The 20,764-nt window shown below is 37.4% G+C and overlaps 2 protein-coding genes across 3 annotated transcripts in view; one reads left to right on the top strand and one right to left on the bottom strand.

Moving 5' to 3' along the window:
- The first annotated feature begins 2,625 nt into the window (after positions 1 to 2,625).
- LOC133528752 (microtubule-associated protein futsch-like) lies at positions 2,626 to 9,542 on the top strand. Of its 2 annotated transcripts, XM_061866217.1 has the most exons (5): positions 2,626 to 3,007; positions 3,092 to 5,085; positions 5,661 to 5,771; positions 7,383 to 7,557; positions 9,153 to 9,542. In XM_061866217.1, exons 1-5 carry the CDS (start codon positions 2,977 to 2,979, stop codon positions 9,287 to 9,289), a joined length of 2,448 nt encoding a protein of 815 aa, XP_061722201.1. In that variant the 5' UTR covers positions 2,626 to 2,976; the 3' UTR covers positions 9,290 to 9,542. The 2 variants fall into 2 exon arrangements, with proteins under 2 accessions (XP_061722201.1, XP_061722191.1); XM_061866207.1 differs by having other exon boundaries at positions 2,626 to 5,085.
- Positions 9,543 to 18,511: 8,969 nt separating this feature from the next.
- The window catches only part of LOC133529022 (innexin inx1), an 87,753-nt gene continuing 85,500 nt past the window's right edge, over positions 18,512 to 20,764 (bottom strand). The window contains exon 8 of the mRNA XM_061866611.1: positions 18,512 to 20,470. Within this exon, the coding sequence (XP_061722595.1) occupies positions 20,413 to 20,470 (58 nt within the window). The 3' untranslated portion in view covers positions 18,512 to 20,412. The remainder of the gene's footprint in view (positions 20,471 to 20,764) is intronic.

Here is a 20,764-nt window from a genome sequence, read left to right as displayed (position 1 = left end):
CCATTTTTGAATTATACACCCCCAAAAACCCAGAAAACAACACCCATGACGACTTTTTCAAAAAAGTGACGTCCGCCATCTTTATTTTGAAAATGGACGCCATTTGTGAAATTAGTACACATACATACATACATACATACATGAAACCTAAAATATTTCCCTCCTCTTTTAGGTAGTTGTGTAAGTCCGTGACAACCCTGGGTAGGCACGGTCAACTTGAGCGGTGTCGGCATTTACGCAAACATCAAAAGCCTCGGCCTACTGTTACTTTTTACACTGTGACAATGGTATGTTTTTAACATTGGCAACATGTGCGAGTGAGACACCACGCCCCACTTTTGCTATCTCAAGTGGACCGTTTTCACTAGTCTGGTAACCTTTTTACCTCAGTGATAAGGTTCAATTTACTATAACAAAAAAAGTTAGAGTGTGCTCCACTTTATAATATCTCCATGATGAAAACTTGTCAAAATACAGTTTAAGGCACAGTATGTATAAGTTACTCTATGGTTTAAGATACGTGATAATGCTGCACTCTGGCGACAGAAAATTGCAGTAATAGGGAGCGTGCATGAACTGTAGGAGGCAGCACAGGAGCCGTCAAATTTTTGGCGCGAAGCGTAAATGTGATGTATTTTGTTTCGATGTAGCCCACAAGATGGTAGAACCTACTATAAAAAAATAAATAAATATTATAGGACATTAATTATTACACAAATTGACTAAGTCCCACAGTAAGCTCAATAAGGCTTAGGCTTAGGCTTAAGGGGTAAGGGTTACTATGCACAAGAAACCTACTATGTGTATGTTTATGGTTCCGATTCAGGCCACAAGATGGCAGACCCTCCAACGCGCACGGTCCCTATACTCCCTATTACACAACCTTCGTGGACGGAAAATAAACAATATTCAAAAGAAAACATGATCAGACACAGACTATAGTTTTGTAAAATTTACCTGACACTGTCAACACAGTGTTTTGACTTTTGACACAGTTTTGTGTATGAATAAAATGACTTGTATGTTGCGAATCAGTTAAGTTCGTAGCAGTTAATGTTCTGTAATCATGATACTTACAAAGGGGTAAATATAAAATAAATAAAGGTAGTTAGAAGGTGGCTGGACTTCATGTGATTCCTGGATCCATAATCCACATTCACAATTTGTGGTCGGATATAACTGCGGCCAGATATGTGCCATTTGTGCCTACAAACAATCTAGACGGCTTGATTTAATTGGTACTATAAATAAGTTACGGCCAATGTGGCGAAGACCGAAATAAGTATATAATATTTGGCTGGCAAGACCGTCAGGGAAGAACTCTCGTATTTGTATATATATTTTACTTCGCTAACAGTCAGAAAGGGAGATCTTCGCTCCTGCTCTATCAACCTTCTGTAAGGGATCATCTATTGACAACGTCACATGTTTAGGGGGAGGGCGGGGGTCTCGAACAAGTGGCATATTGCGACCAGGGGGAGGAGGGAGTCAATAACTTATTAAAGTCACCTTAACTACATCTGTAACCGAAAATAAAACCATCCATTTTTTTATTCGCTGAACTTTACAATCCTTTTGTCAAAAAAAATCTTAAAATAATAAAAAACTATGTAATTGAATTTTTTTATTTCGTTGTTCGTTGTAAACAATATTACCACACCAGGGGGGAGAGGTTAACCAAATGTAACCAGGTGTGACAAGGAGGGCGGGAAGGGTAAAACAATCTTCAAATTCGTGATGTAATTAATGGATGACCCCTAAGTGGAGTATGTGTACAAACGCCAGAATTAAAAGCGACGAAAAAGCTTGTAGACGGTCACACCTGATAGACGGTCTTTTCCGCATTGACCTTAAACAATTTTTTTTACAGTAACTGGTGAATTTTCAGTTTGCCTTGTTACGCCTGTAGGCCAGGTCGAGATTGGGCTGATTTTCAGGGGCTGCTTGCTAGAGGAGATGTCGGTATCACTATTTATCGGTACAGACCGCCACCTGACGTAAGTTCTTAATAAGGTAGTAGGGTACTCACGCACTGAGAATAGTTTGATCAGACATAAATCTTAGGTGAAACATGCCCCTCTGTTTTAACACATTTTTTTAGTTTCATATATTAATTTGTTTGCTTTCTTGTAACTTAAATTAAAGCCACTTTTCGATGTCTGATTCTGTTGAAATTTGGAGTTCTTTCGTAATTCCTATGACAATGCAATAATATACTAAAATAGGCATGCCAATCGTTAACGTTTCGTAGCGAACGAAACCCAACTGTCACTGTGATAGGGAGAGATGACTACGCTACGTTACGGAGCCTTAACGATTGGCATCTTGGATACACGGGCTGGTGATGTAGTCGGAGGGTAAACCAATTGAACTCCTCGATGGAAAAACACAAACACATCGAGTTAAGGCTCATTGGAAAGTTCTCGAGAAGTACTTGATAATCTTTTTTTTACTTTATTAGGTATATTATACAGATAAGTATCGTACATTATCAAGAGTATACCTAACATACAATACATACAATTGAATATTATGGCTTAGACACTAGTACGAGATCCAAAACAAGTGTATACAGCATGCTTTACAAGTAAGCGCAAATGTTACAAACTTAGAGAGTTAAAGCAGATGTCATCGGTCAATGAGATTATTATAATCATTAAGAATAGATATGCAAAAGGGAAGTAGTCCAGTCAGCAATAAAAATGCGTCACAAAAAAGATGTTTTTTACACACAGATCGCTTTTGCTCAACCGATTCGATAGTTTTGCGACACATTTTCTTTTCGTAAAACTTTCTTTGTCGGATCAGTTTTAGATTTTTATAATGGCGGATTTTAAAGCTCAGAGCCACTAATGTAAATTGTAAATAAGCCCTAATATCTACCATTTTGCGCAGGACAATCCTACCAACAGACTGCCAAGAGAAACGTTTATTTTATACACAACGAGAAACATTTACGCAGAGCGACCCAGACAGATGAATCTTCAATTATGTGAAGCTGTTATGCGTAACTATTACTCATACTACACTGAAACATATCATGAAAAAAAAAACATTCTTAAATACCCTAATCTCTTTGCTCACTTTCTAGCGAAATGCGTAAACTACTGCCCGAGATGCAAAGAGATGATGCGACGAATCGAGGCCCTCTTCAACGGGCCTTCCACGACCCGACGGTCCGATTTATGCGAACTCTTCTCCTGCCCACCTTGCACAGATATTGTGCGTAAGTTTCGGGAATTCGCCCGCGATACTTCCATCAGAGAGCATGATTCCGCGCTTATACATCTACAGCGTCTCACAGCGCCTCAAGACGACTTAGAATTCAAAATAAGAAGTATATTCAATAAAGCTGGACTTTTTAAAACGGCAGGAGGTTTGAAAGATAGAGATGGAAAAATAATATATAAAGATGTATGTTTTAAAGATGAAGACGGGAGCTTACAAGATAAGGAAGGAATCTATAAGTGTAGACGAGTAAGTTTTAAAGATGTAGATGGGAGTTCAAAAGATGAGGAAGGAGTTGATAAAGATGAAGGAAAAGGAAAGATGAAGTTTAATGATGAGAATGTAAAAGATAAGGAAGAAATAAGTAAAGATACTGGGAAACGTTTTAAAGATATAAACGAGAGTGTTAAAGATAAAGATGGTATCAGTAATAATACAGGAAACAGCTGTAAAGATAAAGACGACAGTGTAAAAGATAGGGAAGAAATCAGAATAGATAGAGGTAAAGTGCCATCAGGAGCGGATCGATTAACAGAAAATTTAGAAGGAAAGACACATGGAAGAGAAGCAAAAACGTCAAAAACAAGCAATATAAAAGACACTATGGGAAACGAAAAAGGAAGACATGGTACACAAGGAAGACAAACTGAAACTGAAACATCAAAAACGAGCAATTTAAAAGGAACTACGGGGAAACTAAAAGAAAAGCACGATACACAAGGAAAAGAAACTGAAAAGTCAAAAACAAACAATTTAAAAGAAACTACGGAAAAAGCAAAAGGAAGACAGGACGCACCAGCGAGAGAAGTTGAGACGTTAAAAACCAACAATTTAAAAGCAACTACGGAAAAAGCAAAAGGAAGACACGAAGCACCAGCGAGAGAAGTTGAGACGTTAAAAACCAACAATTTAAAAGAAATTCCGGGGAAAGCAAAAGGAAGATACGATACCCAAGGAAGAGAAGTTGAGACGTCAAAAACAAACAATTTAAAAGAAACTACAGGAAAAGCAAAAGGAAGACACGACGCACCAGCGAGAGAAGCGTCAAAAACAAATGATTTAAAAGGTAATGCGAAAGCAAAAGAAAAACAAGATACACAAAGAAGAAACGCTGAAACGTCAAAAACAAACAATTCAAAAGAACAGACTGGAAAAGCTAAAGGCACTGAAGCGGGATCTTCCAAAACAAAGGAAAACGATGAAATAAATAAGGATGTTAAATTACGGAAATCAATAGACGAGGGCAGCAAAGCCACGAAAACAAAAGACACCAATAAAACTGCTGGCAGTAATATAACAAAAGAAGAAAGTAAACTGGGAAAACGAGGTGGCATTCAAAATAATGCGTCTGATAGTAGAATAATGGCCAACGAATTGGCTGCGTCTAAATCGAAAAAGGGACTCTCCAGTAAGGCCAAGTCTATGGTTCAGTTAGGAGACCAGAAAAATCGTAGTTTAGAAATATCATCCGGTTTGATGAGGATGAAAATCGAAGAACACATGCGTGAAATACAACACGAAAAAGAAGAAACAGGCAAAACACGTCAAGCTCAAAAACCGACGAAGGTTGAGAGACAGGCGAGGACAAGTGCTGAAAAGGCGAGACAGTTAAGTTTTAATGAAACTTTGCAGTTGTTTGCACCGCGCGATGAGGAAAGTGTAGATCGTGCTGGGGATGTATTAGAATGTCCTCAATATGAAGAAGGACAGGAAGTTATAAGAGGAAACAGGGTATATAAGATTAGTAAACGGGAGGCAGTCAAACAAGAGAAGGTAGAATCAGCAATAGAGTTGCAACCGGTAAAATCTTGGCGTCCACCGTCCCGATCGCGCCCGGTGTCAGTCGATAAAACAATGGTAAGAAATAAGATTTATCATTGTCTTACATATATGTGCACAATATACAGATGTAGTGTACGTTCGTATTCTTCAGACAACCTCAGTATTTATCGTACCGGGAATGAGTGAAATAGTAAGACACGTTTGTATGTTTCTGTGAAAATACGATGGAAAATAATTATGAACTACATCTGTACGACATAGACAAATAAAACTATTGCTAATTCATGAAGTTAACAGCGTCATCTGTATGTCTTTGTTTGTACTTTCTCGGTACCTAGATGGCTTGTCAATAATAGATCGATAATTAATACGCATCCAATGTACCTTACATTGTTCCCTATGCAGCCCATAGGTGGCGTTGTCATCAATGGGCTTTCGGCTAGTGATTTAGAATAAGTACATCCACTTTCCATATTTTAAATACTCTATACCGACTCCCTCAAGATCCTCCGACATCCCACCAGCTAACGATTGTTTCTTTCTTTATTTTATCCAAACCCAACATGACCTTAGCTGATATCAGGTGAAATTATAGCGTGGTCTGTTGGAGTGAAAAAAGTTACGCCGTTAAAATGTTTTGTGTAATCCAGGTCCAGTCTAGCGCGTCCATAGGCGATGGCGTGCTGAGGTACAGTTTGTCGGAACCGAAATATATCAACAGAGGTTGGACGCTACTACCCAAAGAAATGATTATGCGGAAAGTAAGTTGTTGGTAATTGGTAAACGAGTTTTTTTGCCACGAACGCGGAATGAATGAATGCTGCGGAGTATCCGAATCGAGTACTTCAGCTAATATTATAACCAGTGTAAACGTAAGAGTTGAAAATAGAGTTCCGGTTACTCTGGTTATAATATTAGCGGTAAATCGTTGAGCTTTAGACTTTTTGTTTGCCGCGATATCTATTGTCGAGTAGCAATACTGAGTACCACTCGATGTTAGATGTCGACTACGAAAATAATATGCCGAAAGAGAAGTCAACTAGATCAAGGAAGTAATGATGTCATTAGTTAGATAATAAGCCAACTTTACTATAAGGAAATATGTCATTTTACAATACTGTAACTGATGCGAATCACGTCTTCCGGATCGTTTTCTCATAGTTCGTTTGCGTTAAGAATGCAGTAAAATCATCACTGTCCGCCGGCCTAGCGATGCTCGTAATAATGATTTTACTGCATTCTTAACGCGAACTAACTATAGTCCTATTTGCAGTCTGAGTGGCCGCTCCAGTTGGGCGAGCAGCGGGGCGGGGCTTGCGGCGTACATGTTAAACGAATGCAAACGTATAGGCGCGGTCTTAGTGTACGCTGCTCATAGTACTTGTGAGCCCGACGCCACGCTGCACGCTCCGCCAAGCAAGCGGCCACTCAGGACTTAAGCCGGGGTTACATTAGAGCCACGCCGCGTGTCGCAACGCGTGGGATTGCAATCGGTTACATACATTTTGTATGAACGTGGTTACATTAGCTCAGTCCGGCTGCCCTACGCAGAAATCAAGTATCTGTGTTTTGTCAAATTTTACAGTAGAGCGAAAAAACTATTTTTTTAGACTTTTCTTGATTACATGTTTACTAGTTAAATGATAGCATTTTAAATAGCGGTGTTTTATTATGCAAGATATCATTAATAGTGTACTATATTTTTTTTTTCAAAATTATGAGGACAATAATTTTAAAATGCATAAACAGATTTCTGCCTTGAATGCCATAAGATAATTTTAAAGCTTTTCTACAAAAAAACAAGTATCTGTATATATTTTAGTGCTTTGGTAGGCTTCTTCTTGATAAGTTTATAAGTCAAGCATGTTTTATACTACATTTTAGATGCCTATAATGTAGTGTATGTCATGCTTGTGTAAAATATATTATTTCAATATTAATGCAGTAGGTATTGGAGTATTCCACGGAAAAGAAGCTCCTGTTCTGTTTGAATGCAAGTTGTTTTAAGGGACTGACCCGCGTGTCGCCGAGCGAGCTGACACCACGCAGACCGCTCGAACTCGATCGGCGTGGGCGCGGTGGTGGGGGAAGTGATGCGTTGGCTCGCTCCGCGCTAGTATAATCACCACGTGGCTACGCGCATTCACGCATTGGAGCCAAGCCGATGAGTCCCGTCAAGTTTCAGGTGCGGACGTTCACGCGGTCACCTCACCACTGACACAAAAAATAATCAGCACGCGCGGCGACACGACACTGTAGTATAGTCACCAGCCGTTGAGTCAGGCAGCGTTGCGACACGCGGCGTGGCTCTAATGTGACCCCGGCTTTAGAGGAGGAGGCAATATAAATCCGTGATACGATAAATATTCCAGGTGCGAGTGTACCTCATGCACCCAGCGCGTCAAAACTACGACTGGTTGGAAATGAACAAGCACAGAAAGCTGTTGGTGTACTCTTCAGGAGAACCGCTCGCCACGTTCGAGGAAAATAAAACGCGGCTGTATTATAAGAGTGGTGAGGTGGCACTGGAGTTGTACAGAGCAGAAGGTAGAATCTTCTAATTTTTTACCAACTGCGCTTATAAGACGACTTGCGGTTTGCGGTCAATGAGCAAGCACATAGCTGTTGGTGTACCCTTCAGGAGAACCACTCCCAATGTTTGAGGAGAATAAAACGAGGCGAGTAGGGAGGTGGCACTCGAATTTTATAAAGCAGAAGTTTAGGAAACTAATGGAGCAATTAAGTTGGCATTTGGTACCTATTCATAATGTAAGTAAATGTCGGGCCATGCTCAGAGTAGGGTTCCGTAGTTACTCTTCCGCCACAATAAGCTAAACTGAAGCTTAAAGTATAGTAGATTGTTAACCAAGGGATGAACTGTGGACGTACGTCTTTTTACTATGAAGAGGAAACATTTTGCGATAACTCAAAAACAGTTAAACTGATCATGTCCGCTATAGTTTTATTTAATATCTTTCTTAAGCTCCACTTCCACGATTTTTTTCATATTTTTTGGACCTACGGTTCAAAAGTTAGAGGGCGGGGGACACATTTTTTTTTCTTTCGGAGCGATTATCTCCGAATATATTCACGTTATCAAAATTGAAGCAAAAAAAAACCACTTTACGTGTAGGTACGCTAAAAAAAAAATAGATTTTTTGTACGACTTTTTCGGATTTATTGATTTATACCTATATCCATGCCAAATTTGAGCTTTTTAGGACTAACGACCACGGAGCAAAGCCTCGGACAGACAGACGGACATGGCGAAACTATAAGGATTCCTAGTTGACTACGGAACCCTAAAAACGAACATGTAACGTAAACAAATGAGTTTTGAACATAAGGTCCACTTTGGGGGTAAACGAGAAAATAAAAAGAATAAAACATGTTATGATCAAATGACTGGACGTACGCATTGTGAGAATCTTAAACTTATATTCTCTGTGTCCTTTTTTTCCTAAGCCTATTTGAGTCCCACTGCTGGGCAAAGGCTTCTCCCCTTAATTTACACGACTCCCAATTTTGTGTGTCCTCCGGCCAGTCATTTAGGAAACTGTCCAGGCAGTGGCGGGGAAAGACAAATATTTGGTGTGGGCAAGGTACAATTAGCGAGGCCCTCTGGTGGCGCAAGAAATAACGAATAACGTTGCTTCCCAGTTATATGTATTTGAGGCGCGACTGGCGCGAGGCCCCTCGGACCGCGAGGCCGTAGGCTATGGCCCACGTCGCCCACGCCTAGCGCCGCCTCTGTGTCCAGGCCATCCCGTCATCTCCGCCTGGGCCTCTCTATCTTAACTAATATTTAAAAAAAAAAATTATATATAAGTAAGAGTTATTTATCTTGCATAGAAATGTTGTCCATCCACTACTGTAATATAGGGTGTGTACTCTGTAGGTAACTCACCTCAACTCTTCTACCTATCCTTATCCAGTTAGACTTTTAAGATAGTCTGCGGGGAAAGGGAGGAGTTACATAATGCATTGGTTTCCTTATATTCCACGGCTCTTCCCTTTTCTCACTTACACCTGAGGGCCTACTACCAACATCGAAAAAATCAAAATAGTTATCGACATCTCATACGCTCTTGCATATTTGCAAAACAGATAAAGAATTTGGTTTCTGTTGCTTGGGAATCCAGACACAAACGGCGACCGAGTGGTGGTGTACAGCACGGGCAAGCCGGCGGCCGGCCTCGCGCAACCGCGCACTGTGCTCGCTGTGTTCGACTACAGCGGCAACGGCGCCGTGTACGACCACGCCGGCCAGATACGGTAAGGTCTTCATATTAAAGAGCTCTAGCTGAACCCAGTGCACCTAAAGATACCTGTTGCGTGGGGACCCAGACACGAACGGCGACCGAGTGGTGGTGTACAGCACGGGCAAGCCGGCGGCCGGCCTCGCGCAACCGCGCACTGTGCTCGCTGTGTTCGACTACAGCGGCAACGGCGCCGTGTACGACCACGCCGGCCAGATACGGTAAGGTCTTCATATTAAAGAGCTCGAGCTGAACCCAGTGCACCTAAAGATACCTGTTGCGTGGGGACCCAGACACGAACGGCGACCGAGTGGTGGTGTACAGCATGGGCAAATGGGCTCGCTGTGTTCGAATACAGCGGCAACGGCGCCGTGTACGACCACGCCGGCCAGATACGGTAAGGTCTTCACATTCAACAGAAAACACGCGAAATCGCCTTTTCATACAAATATGATATAATCAAGCTTTTCAATGTCGTACGTCACTTAGGCAACTCAGCAAGCTTCATTACCTACACTCGGTACTCGACTGAAAAGCTCTCTATTATTATATCACGTTTGTATAAAATACTATTTAGAGTCCTTTGCGCATTTGATCTGTTGGTTTCTAGGGAATTTCCTAGGAAGCTATTCAAATATTCATCTTTAGCTGCTTGTGAATTGAAGAATTTCCAAACGGTTTATTAGAATGACACAGATGAATCGAATAATTCGGCCGATTATTATGATCCGAGCATTCCATATTCGGCCCATTTCTATTTCAGATTAAAATACAGTCAAAACGAAGGCGTCGTAGTGGACCGCACTATCGGCCCCCACACCCACTGGCAGTGGCATAACCTAAACGATTCCCGACTCTTCCACACCGTCCTGATAGAAAACCAACCACTCATCAAAGACCATGCCATTCTTGAGTATGAAGAGGAATACAAAAAACCAAAAGAGCTGCCTGATGAGGCTGTCATGAGAGGCATTGAAGCGCAGAAGTTTATTGAAGAAACAAAGAAATCTTTAAAGAAATACGTTCCGTTTCAAATTAAAATGAAAGCTGTTAAGATAAACGAACATTTTTCACTTAAAATCTTTGAGCAACCTTCAATATTTTTATCATTCTCGGATGGAAAAACTCGTATAAAAATAAATGTAGGAATGGTTTTGGATCCCAGCGTCGTAGTGGGTGAGGATTTGGTGGCAGTTGAAGAAGCGCCGGGTGGCATGGAGGGGAAACTGGCTTATTCGGAGAGTGTAGAGAGGCTTCAGAGGGTGGTGCAGGAGGCAAGGGCAGCTGATCGCGCGCGGGTCCAGCGGGAAAGGAGGCTGAATGGCACGCCATCATACCTGTTTCAGAAGCATCAAAAGCAGCGCTTTTAAAGTGGAGATATCTTCGGTATTTTAGGCACCAGTTAAGCGTCTGTTTAAATAGTATAGATAGCTGGGGAGCCTGTGATACTAAATGTGTAGTTACTCGAGCGTTGTAGATACCTATTGGAATTGAAAGGTTAGATTATAGGAAGAAAAAAGTTTATAAAAAGTTTTCTTTCTCAGCGAACAGGAAAGCGTCTAAATCTACAGATTTTTTAAAAGTTGATATGAATAAATCGGGTTGGCAATACTTGACGCTCCTTTGCGTGCACAACCACAGATAAAATAATGACTGGAATTTTGAGAATAGCCGAAAGGGATAGTGCTATACATAAGAAAGGGACAATGTAATTCGTCCCTGAATCGCTGTCAAACTTCGGTTTTAGGTTTCCCTTCTGTACGGTAGTATTATTCATGATTCTAGTTCGATACTGACAATTTAAGTACCTATTGTTTTTAGGGTTCCGTAGTCAACTAGGAACCCTTATAGTTTCGCCATGTCCGTCTGTCTGTCCGAGGCTTTGCTCCGTGGTCGTTAGTGCTAGAAAGCTGAAATTTGGCATGGAAATATAAATCAATAAAGCCGACAAAGTCGTAGAATAAAAACTAAACATTTTTTTTAAAGGTTTCCTCCCCTACACGTAAAGTAGGGGTGATTTTTTTTAGCTTCAACCCTACAGTGTGGAATATCGTTTGAAAGGTCTTTCAAAACTAATAGGGGTCTTCAACAAACATTTGTAACGTACAAATAGCCATGTCAGATAAACGTCAGTCCATACAATACATATGACCATTGGCCGAGGTTTTTTACAGAGTGGTAAGCTCTTAAAGGCGACTACAGATTTTAAATACTCCAAGCCTGTGTTCATTGTTCAACGTGAAACTGTGATTATCTAGTTATTTTTGCATTTTTCATCACACTTGCTCGAAAAAGATCTTATTTCATGCAGGTGTGCTGAAGGACAAAGGCCTATTTTGTTCCCGCGGGAGTTATGGATTGTGAAAAAAAGGTATTACTCCCTAGGGAGTCACAGCTTTCTTTAATTATGTCAGTTATTCATAGAAACTGAGTAGCATAAATGAGTTTTACTTTTAAAATACTGACGTTTATAATCTAATATTTTTGTTTATGTTTAAAATTATTTAATTTGATTAATTCAACAGCCGTTTAAAATATTTTTACATAATTTTCAATTGTGGCTGAATGCCGAATAGGTCTGTGCCTTCGATGCCTCACGCCAAGAAATTACAAAATGGCGGACGAATGTTTGATATGTCACCGTATTTAAGAATTATTTTGCTTAAAATTTAGTTTTTTCTTCGCAAGTGTGATGAAAAACATTGTGTGTAACTCCGGGGGTAAGAATATTGCAAACTCGGGTCTTTAATTCCCTCCAGCCTGCGGCTGTCGGGAATTACCACCCTCGTATCCAAAATTTCACTAACCCCCCCTCGTTGCACAATGTACTATATTAAGTGTTTTGTTAAGCATATTATTAATTTATTATTTTTTAATAAACTATGAATTACAAACTTAGTTTATATTTACCTACACGTGAAAAGGTTGTTTGGTAGAATAAAACAATGGGTAAAAAAATCAAAATAGTATAATTCACTTTTAACTTAACTTTACTTACATTGAGAAAAGTGTAGTCGTAGATAAAAATTCTTTTAAAAATAAATTCAAATTAAATTTTGATTGTACACTAATTAATATAATAAATAAACGAGATTCCATACCCCCTTATTCATAAACGTGTACTAAAGTTACGATGCCGCTAATCATCATTTGTCCCTTTCCGACGTATTGGTATGATGGAAAGGGACAAACGATGATTAGCGGCATCGTAACTTTAGTACACGTTTATGAATAAGGGCTTAATGATTACTGTTTGAATTTCCAAATACAATCAATAATACCAGAGTCAGCTAGATTAAAAAAAAAACAAATTATTAAAAAGTATGCCTTGGAAGATAAGTCAATTTTGATATATATAAATTATATAGTACATTCCAAAATCAAATATAGTCTGTCAAGCCATTTCCGTCAGTAGAAAAACAAAAAAAAAATAAAAAAAATTGGCGTGAAGGGTTCTCGTTTCCATAGAAAATTTTAATTTCGCGCATTTTTCTACCGACAAAGTTGTTTGACAGACTACAATATTACGTTTAGATTAATAAACGTAATTAATGAAATTCCCAAAATCAAATTAATTCTGACATCATTGTCTATACGTGCTATTTATTTTCTTACAAACAATTTCAAATGAAATGACACAACATTTGTAAATGAAAATATCATTTCTCCCACAAAGTAGCTGCTTATTTCTCTCTGGCTTCAAAAACGTCCATAGACGAATAAGGTAAATTAACCTTTTGAACGCCAAGAACACGTAAAGTCGTCGTTACTAGTCGTGCCCACAGCGCCAAGGACAACTATAGGTGTCATGACGGACGCTGTCAAAGTAACCTTCACTTCGGGTAAGGTTTACATTAGCTCGCTTGCGCCCGGGAGCTTGGCGTTTGAGTGATGTTTGTGTTTATGACATAAAGCGTTCAAAAGATTAAATTACTGCAAATTGGCTCAACATTGCCTTCAAAGCCCAACTTTGCATCTTAAATAAGAGATTTTCGCTTTTTATAGTTACTTCGTTATATACAGGTATTTTTTGCATTAGAAAAAGGGTAAACAACCTTGACAAATATTTTTATTCAAATACACGTTCGTAAAATAATTCACAGCAAATATGTTACAATTATCAAATAGAATTTGAAATGGAGGTGGATTGTCAAAGTAAAATTTGTAGACAGTAAATTTACTGCCATCTTTCGACACATGATTAAAACTTTTACCCCCTTATTCATAAATCATAAGCGTGTACTAAAGTTACGATGCCGCTAATAATCGTTTGTCCCTTTCCGACGTATTGGTATGATGGAAAGGGACAAACGATTATTAGCGGCATCGTAACTTTAGTACAAGTTTATAAATAAGGGGGTTAGAACGCAATTCGACCTTGATCCGTATCCTTTCATTGTGTTAAATATCATAAAATGGCGTCATCATACCGGGCATAGGCCAAAGTTAAGGCGGCATCTTTTCGAACGATGACTATAAGTTTTAATCATGTGTCGAAAGATGGCATTAAATTTACTGTGGCTACAAAATTTACTTTGACAATCCACTACTCTTTGGTAATAGTTAATATTAAAGCGAAATATTAATTTAATAAAAATACACGTCAAGATTGGATACCCTTTTTTTAATGTTAAAAATAACTATGTACCTATATTTGTGATTGTTTGTTAGTGCTTTCATAGCAATGTAGTTAGGTTAGGCAATGTTGGGACAGGTAATAACCAACAAACCATTCAATGTTATAAAAATAATAATTGATTCTATTATTCCCTTAAATAACGAATAAATGTCCTACTTAATAATATTAAAATAAATGCGAGTCGGTTTGTGGTACTTACGTCAACCTTAAAAAAATACACATCGATCGGGCCAGATTTCCAGCGGCAGATATCCGCAGGACAAGTGAATAACGACATTGTGACACTGCAAGACTTTGGTTAGCCAAAGTCGGCGTAGTTATCTTAAGACGGATATCTATAGCCCTATTTAGTCGGTTCAATAACTTGCATGCGATATTCGATATGTAACTACAGGCTATCAGATATATCGGAGCGACTGAGGTGCTCACAAATATCTTGCGTGTTCAGATACTCTCTAGCGCCTTGACAATGGAGGCGTATTCAGATATTTATGAGCACCTTGGCCGCTCCGTTGTATCTGAGGGTTACACGATGGATTCAGTCGAACGACCAAATACCGCAATGTAACGAAAATCACATGTTAAGTCTTTGGACAGTCTAAAACGGATTTATAGGATTTTATCTCTTGCTTAAGAAAGAAATACGTGATCTACGTTTTTTTAAAGTCCGTTAATTTCAAGGGTGCATTCCTGAGCTTAAATTAAGTATTTTTTCTCAAAGAAACCGGTAATCTAATTAACTCCATTTTGTAGATAGTAAATGATTTATTTGTATCTGATAAGGCCCCTACGAGCGCGTAGACTTGCCTTAAGCCTGTTTACATATTGATTAGTGCTTAATATGTGACTTTATCTATGAAAAGGGACCTTATTGTCGATGGCGCTTACGCCGCACTGCGTAACGCGGCGTTGTTTATAATATGGGAGCATCGTTGATAATGGCGTAAGCGCCACCGACAATAAGGTCCCTTTTCATAGATAATGTCACATATGAGTGTATGCATTTGCTACTAAACGAAAGTACTATCTCGGACGATCGATATTCGAAATATCATAGTTTTCAATTGTTTGATAAATTTTAATATAATCCCGTATCATCACTATTAATTACTTTATACACAAAAAAGCTATGCCTTAAGTTTCCATGAAAAGGGACCTTATTGTCGATGGCGCTTATTCTGTGTGAACGTAGTTGCGTACTGAAACTAGTAACCTACCTACCTTTAGTAGTACCTTTTCGCGGCTACGTCCATGGAGTAATAAGGTGTCAACGCCACGTCAAAAATTACAGGTATACAAACCTGACCAAAACCACGACTTGATATGAAGTAGTGGCGTGCGGGGCAGGGCATGTACTGACTTTATATCAAGTCTATGGCGGCGAAAAGGTTAAGATGTATATGAATTTGGGAATAACGTTTGTTCTTGGAGTAAACTCGAAAATCTTGATTTAAGATTAATTGCTATAAAATGTCCTGAAATTTAAAATTGGCCTCATCAGATAGAGTTGAGCGCGAAAATTCGTAATCTAAATTCACAATATACAAATAAAGTTTAGTCCAAACATACATACAAATTTAGTCATACACGTGCAAAGTCGGTCTACTTTCATAATGAGTTTCATATAACTTGAGTGCTCTGATAAAGTCAGTCCTTTTAAGGAATGTAAAAATAGGGGCACGATTTAAGAGTCCACAGTAAGCCGAATTCCACCTTCCCATACAAACAGAGTTTTGGGCTATATTTATTCAGCTGTGTTAAGGATCCGCAGCTAGCTCGATTCTCCATACAAACGTAGTTACGCTCTCATTTTATACGACTTGCTAGATTGCTCTGAAACTTTGTACTTTCAATAGGATAAGGTATATCTAGTCCTGTAATTAGTTTATGTAGCATATATATATATATATATATATATATATATATATATATATATATATATATATATCATAGTTAAAAATACAGCGAATTAAAGTTTTTCATACAAAACTTGTTATTGCTCCATGTCGTTTGTTTTATAAACTGGAGCTATATTCATTACAATCCAACACGTAGTTTTAAAATGAGAACTAAACTCCGTTTGTATGGGAAGGTGAATTTCGGCCGAGCTTGCTGGGGACTCTTAACCGAACCCCTGACCCCTTTTCTGTATGTACTATAGAACAACTTGATTTCTGACCCATTGTGAAACCTTTTCAGTCAGCTGCAGAGATTGTTGACCCCCTGTCCAAACAAATATGCAGAGGGGGTCAGTTATTGCTACGTTACTACGTTGGCATTAAATTGATTTAAAAAGTAAAATTATTATGACACTAAGCGCCACTTGCACCGTCTCACTAACCCGTGGTTAACCCGTTAAATCATTAACCCAGTGTCAAATAGTACTGGTAAGTATGATAACTCCTGTTTTAATCGGTTAACGCCGGGTTAGACCCCACAAGGTCTAAAACGTTCAATGGTTGGTCACAAATTAGTTTGTTCGATTGCCCATACATTTGTGAGTGTGTTCATTTAAAATACCTTGTATAGGTAAAAATATAAAAGCCTTTGTGTTTATGATAGTTTGTAAAATCGACAAAACGCGTAAAATACCAGTATCCTCACCATGAGTTTTACGCGGCCTTAAACGCTAGCGACTGCGTCAACTCAAACGCAGTGCATCTCGCTTGCACCAATGCCAGTAGGAGATGCATTAATATGTCAGTGTCAAACTCGTGGTAGGGATACAGAGGCACTAAGTTTTGACCAATGTACATTCATATTTCTGTCATTTCTCATATCAATACAAACCACATACGAAATACGCACACAACACGCACAATTGACAATAATGTAAAAGTATCAAAAACCCTCAAAACGGGGTCAAAATGAACACTTCAATTTGAGTACAAACTAACAGCTACAAATATAAGGCCCAAAATTTTAGTCGTCTTTAAACCAACATAGGTTAACTTGATTCAAATGATTTTCAATCTTATTTATAACAGCATAATGTCTTATTCTGCATGATTAACTGGAACGCCACGCGTATCGTGTGCGCGTCATCGTGAACCTCTCTGAGTCCTTATCTGTCATTTTGACATTTGTGTTTGTCAGAAAGGGACAAGATTTATTTCATGATTAACGGGGTTAACCAGTCACTTTTTGATGCTGACTGTTGAGTTACAACTGTCACTGATATTTTAAAGTTAGCTTAAAGGAGCCTTTTTCACAATTTAATCAATATATGATTATTATGAAACTGGTACATTCCGTGTAACAATAATTATATTAATAGTTAATTCAATTACATACGTGTATCGGTCTAGATATAAATGTGTAGTTATGCGTCTGGTGAGAGGTACAGTTTATATAACAGTGTTAAATAAAGTGTACCCCTTTCTTTGTTTCTTAATTTTCAATGAATTAATGTTGATGATTAATGTGATTTTTGCTGAAAACGTTGTTCTTCTTCATGTATCCAATATCAGTGGTCAATGTAAACAAAGACTTGTATAAGTAGTTTATAATTTTGATATTTTTTTCCAATTTGATTTTCAATATTGTTTACATCTAGATTACGTGCCAACTGTAAACAAATATACGTTTACATTATAGGCCACTTCAATGAACACAATATCTAAAAGTCATTCGAGATTCTTATTTTACGATACCCACCCAATAAGGGCTTGTAGTAAAATGTTTTGAGTTAAATTTGAAAAATGATGTTGATGATTTGATGATGTACAGATCTTAGTCAGATCTATGCTTAATTTATGATCAATGTTTCAGTCCATAGTATTACTTGTTCGATATGATATAGTGTGATAAAATGTCATATAACAAATTATAATTTTAAAGCTATTTAAATGGTATTACAGAAAATAATTTTTATACAAAAATACCTACATGAACTGAAAATAATCCTTTACTCATAATCTAGCATACATATACTGTCTATTTACATTTCATTAGTATAACATTTGAATTTAATTAACATTTTTATCACACTATGAAATACCGGAATCACATTTATTGTCAAGACTCAATACAAAGATTGGTAGAAAAATCCATAGTACGCTAAATATTATTTACCCATGCGGTATCATTCAAAACTCGATCTTATGGCAACCGAATTAGTGATAAAATGTCGAGTATAAGCTAAATATTAGGCTTATAGTTCCAAATTCTGTCTAGTTTTACATTCATTACAATCTGAGAACTATTTTAAAGATGATATAATAGAAAATGAGAAAGTATTGAGTGAAGCAAAGCTATAGAAAACACCAATAAGTTAAACTTTATTACTTATGAATAGAGGAAAAATAAAAAGGGTTATTAGATATAGAAATAGTTCTAAAATTGGAATGAACTTTTTACAGACCTGCTCTTAAAGTATTCAGTAAGCAGGGATCACGAATATACGGCAGTGAGCGGCCCCCTACTTACAATATCTTAACTAATCGAGCTGAACTGAAGAGGACTATGCAGTCAATGAACGAGGAACTTGAACTTGACAGTATTCTTTCTCAATACTGTTTTGATAGTAAAATATTATTATCAGCCTATATGTATCTTTACTGTATTTAGATATTCGCTGAAGTGTGTTTTCTTGTAATATTAGTTGTACAACCAAATTTATATACTTAGTTTCTCACATCACAACCAAACTTAGGAATTTAACAATTGATAGTCTTCGCTTTATCAAACAACAACTAAGATTTAATTACTCTTAAACTTTCTACAAAAAAACAGGAATGTCATCTGCTGTCAAAATGGCCATCGAATACGCTCTGATGCATAATTAGTACCAAATTGTAGAGTACTTAAAACTTTTTAAACCAATCATAATTCTCTTCAGTATAACTCGCCTTAATTATTAATCCTGTCAACATTATACTAATCGATTATAAAAACAACCTACATATCTAAATTTGAATGAATTTTGTACACTCCTGGCAACACTAAACGTATATATTAATAGATTATATCGTGTATATAAAATTATAGGAATATAGAACTTTCCAGTCCTTTTCAGTTGTGACACAAACACCCATATATTTTGTATAAAGAGTACAACCAATTTTAATTAAAAATGGCATTTAAAAGTGACCAAAAATGTATAAAAATCAAGGAATAAAGATTCTATTTCTCATAAAATATGAATGCGTAATGTCAAATGGTAATAAAAGTTAACATTTTTGGCCTCTTTCATTCAAAACAATGCAATTGTACCCTCTACGGGCTTATTCGACACACATACAGGCCCTTAGCTATTCTAGGCTTACCTAGACAGACATACCTAGAAATAAGCCTTAGTCGCGTAAAAATCCAGCTTACTTCCCCATATAAGTCATAGATTTATGCAGTCTATGGCTTATATATAAAAAAACATCTTAACTAAAACTACATGAAAAATCCCGGAATAAAATTGAGCTTGTATACTTTAAAAATGTCTAAAAAGTTGCTAATTGCAGCAGGTGTTTTGCCTGTTAATATAATTTGCACCAAAAATCGAACGGTATAACGCTATCCAAAGTCCAATTTACCGCTTATTGTATAAAAATACCTGTTTTCATCATACGGGTTTTGTATTTCTGAAAAACACAAGGACAAACAATAACTTGCCTACATTCATTAGTTAGTTTGATATTTTACTAACAATGTCAATAAACAATGTTAAAAACTACATTAAAGTAAAATTACTGATTTAATTGCGAGTACAAGTTTAAGATTTCTCGTTATTTTAAATAATGCAGGCCTCAAGCAAATAGGGTTTAAAAGTTTATCATATATTTAATTTATTCCACAGTGAAAGCATCTTCGTCACAGTTTATAAAATTTAAATAATTTGAGTCGAAAAGGACACTGTCACAATTAAAAAACTAACCTTATGTTTAAGAGTATTACTTAGTTTTCAAAGTCCTGGTTACTTAAAAATGAACACGGCAAAACAAACTATGATTTCAAATGTCTTGCAAACTAGGCAAAAAGTTACACAGGGTCCTGAACTGGAGAAAGTGGAGAAGTTATACAGTTTGTTTGTACCCTATTAGCCAGATACACAGTACCTTAAACTTTAGCGAACATTTTCATGGTTTATTTTGAACTAAAAATATGTTATACAAAGGTAAAAATTGTATAGAAATAGCTATGGTCAATATATAATAAATTGTGTAGAAATAGTTTCCATAATGTCAATATCCAAGAACGAAAATGTGGACTTCGTTTATAGGAAGAAGCGGTTGTCCACTATCCTTTTAACAGATTTATTTTTTATATTTTTACTCTATACTGTAGGTAACACAGCAAACCTAGATTTAAAAGGTGTACATTGGGACTTTGGACAAGTTATACATATCGTACCTTGCAATTATACAAGGTGTATTAAACTTCAAACATGTAATACAGGTTGTACCCATTTATTCAGGGTGTACCTCGAAGTTATACAAGGTGTACCCCAGACTCAGAGCGGGTACGGGCGCGTCACACGCCTACGAAGGAGACGGAGGGGGTGGCTGGTTGTCACGCACGCGAGGAGGGCTTCTCACTGAGCCGTTTTGAGAACTCCGCTATGAATTCCCTAGAAAAAAAAAGAATATTTTGACTTACAATCAACATATGAATGTCTTACATATATAAAATAGTATGTGTAGGTTCATTGCATCTATAAATACATGTAAACATGTCATCAAGTGTATCACGTAGTTATACAAGGTATTGTAGTTTTACAGGGCGTACCTCGCAATAAAAAAAATATTGTATCTATCGATATTTAAATGATAGATACAATAACAGCTTAAAGTATGTAAAAATAGTAATAAGAAAAAAACGGATAGGCCATCTCGCCAACTATTATATAAACCCTAGAGGTTTT

The sequence above is a fragment of the Cydia pomonella genome, chromosome 1, assembly GCF_033807575.1.
Source record: "Cydia pomonella isolate Wapato2018A chromosome 1, ilCydPomo1, whole genome shotgun sequence".
Taxonomy (NCBI): domain Eukaryota; kingdom Metazoa; phylum Arthropoda; class Insecta; order Lepidoptera; family Tortricidae; genus Cydia; species Cydia pomonella.
This window is presented reverse-complemented; position numbering and strand designations above follow the sequence as displayed.

Bases quoted from the DNA above. Each gene is read 5' to 3' on its own strand.
- LOC133528752 (XM_061866207.1), top strand. From the start codon at position 2,977: ATGAATCTTCAATTATGTGAAGCTGTTATGCGTAACTATTACTCATAC. The intron at 5,772-7,382 runs GTAAGTTGTTGG...TAAATATTCCAG, and splicing joins AAGAAATGATTATGCGGAAA to GTGCGAGTGTACCTCATGCA. The intron at 7,558-9,152 runs GTAGAATCTTCT...TTGGGAATCCAG, and splicing joins GGAGTTGTACAGAGCAGAAG to ACACAAACGGCGACCGAGTG.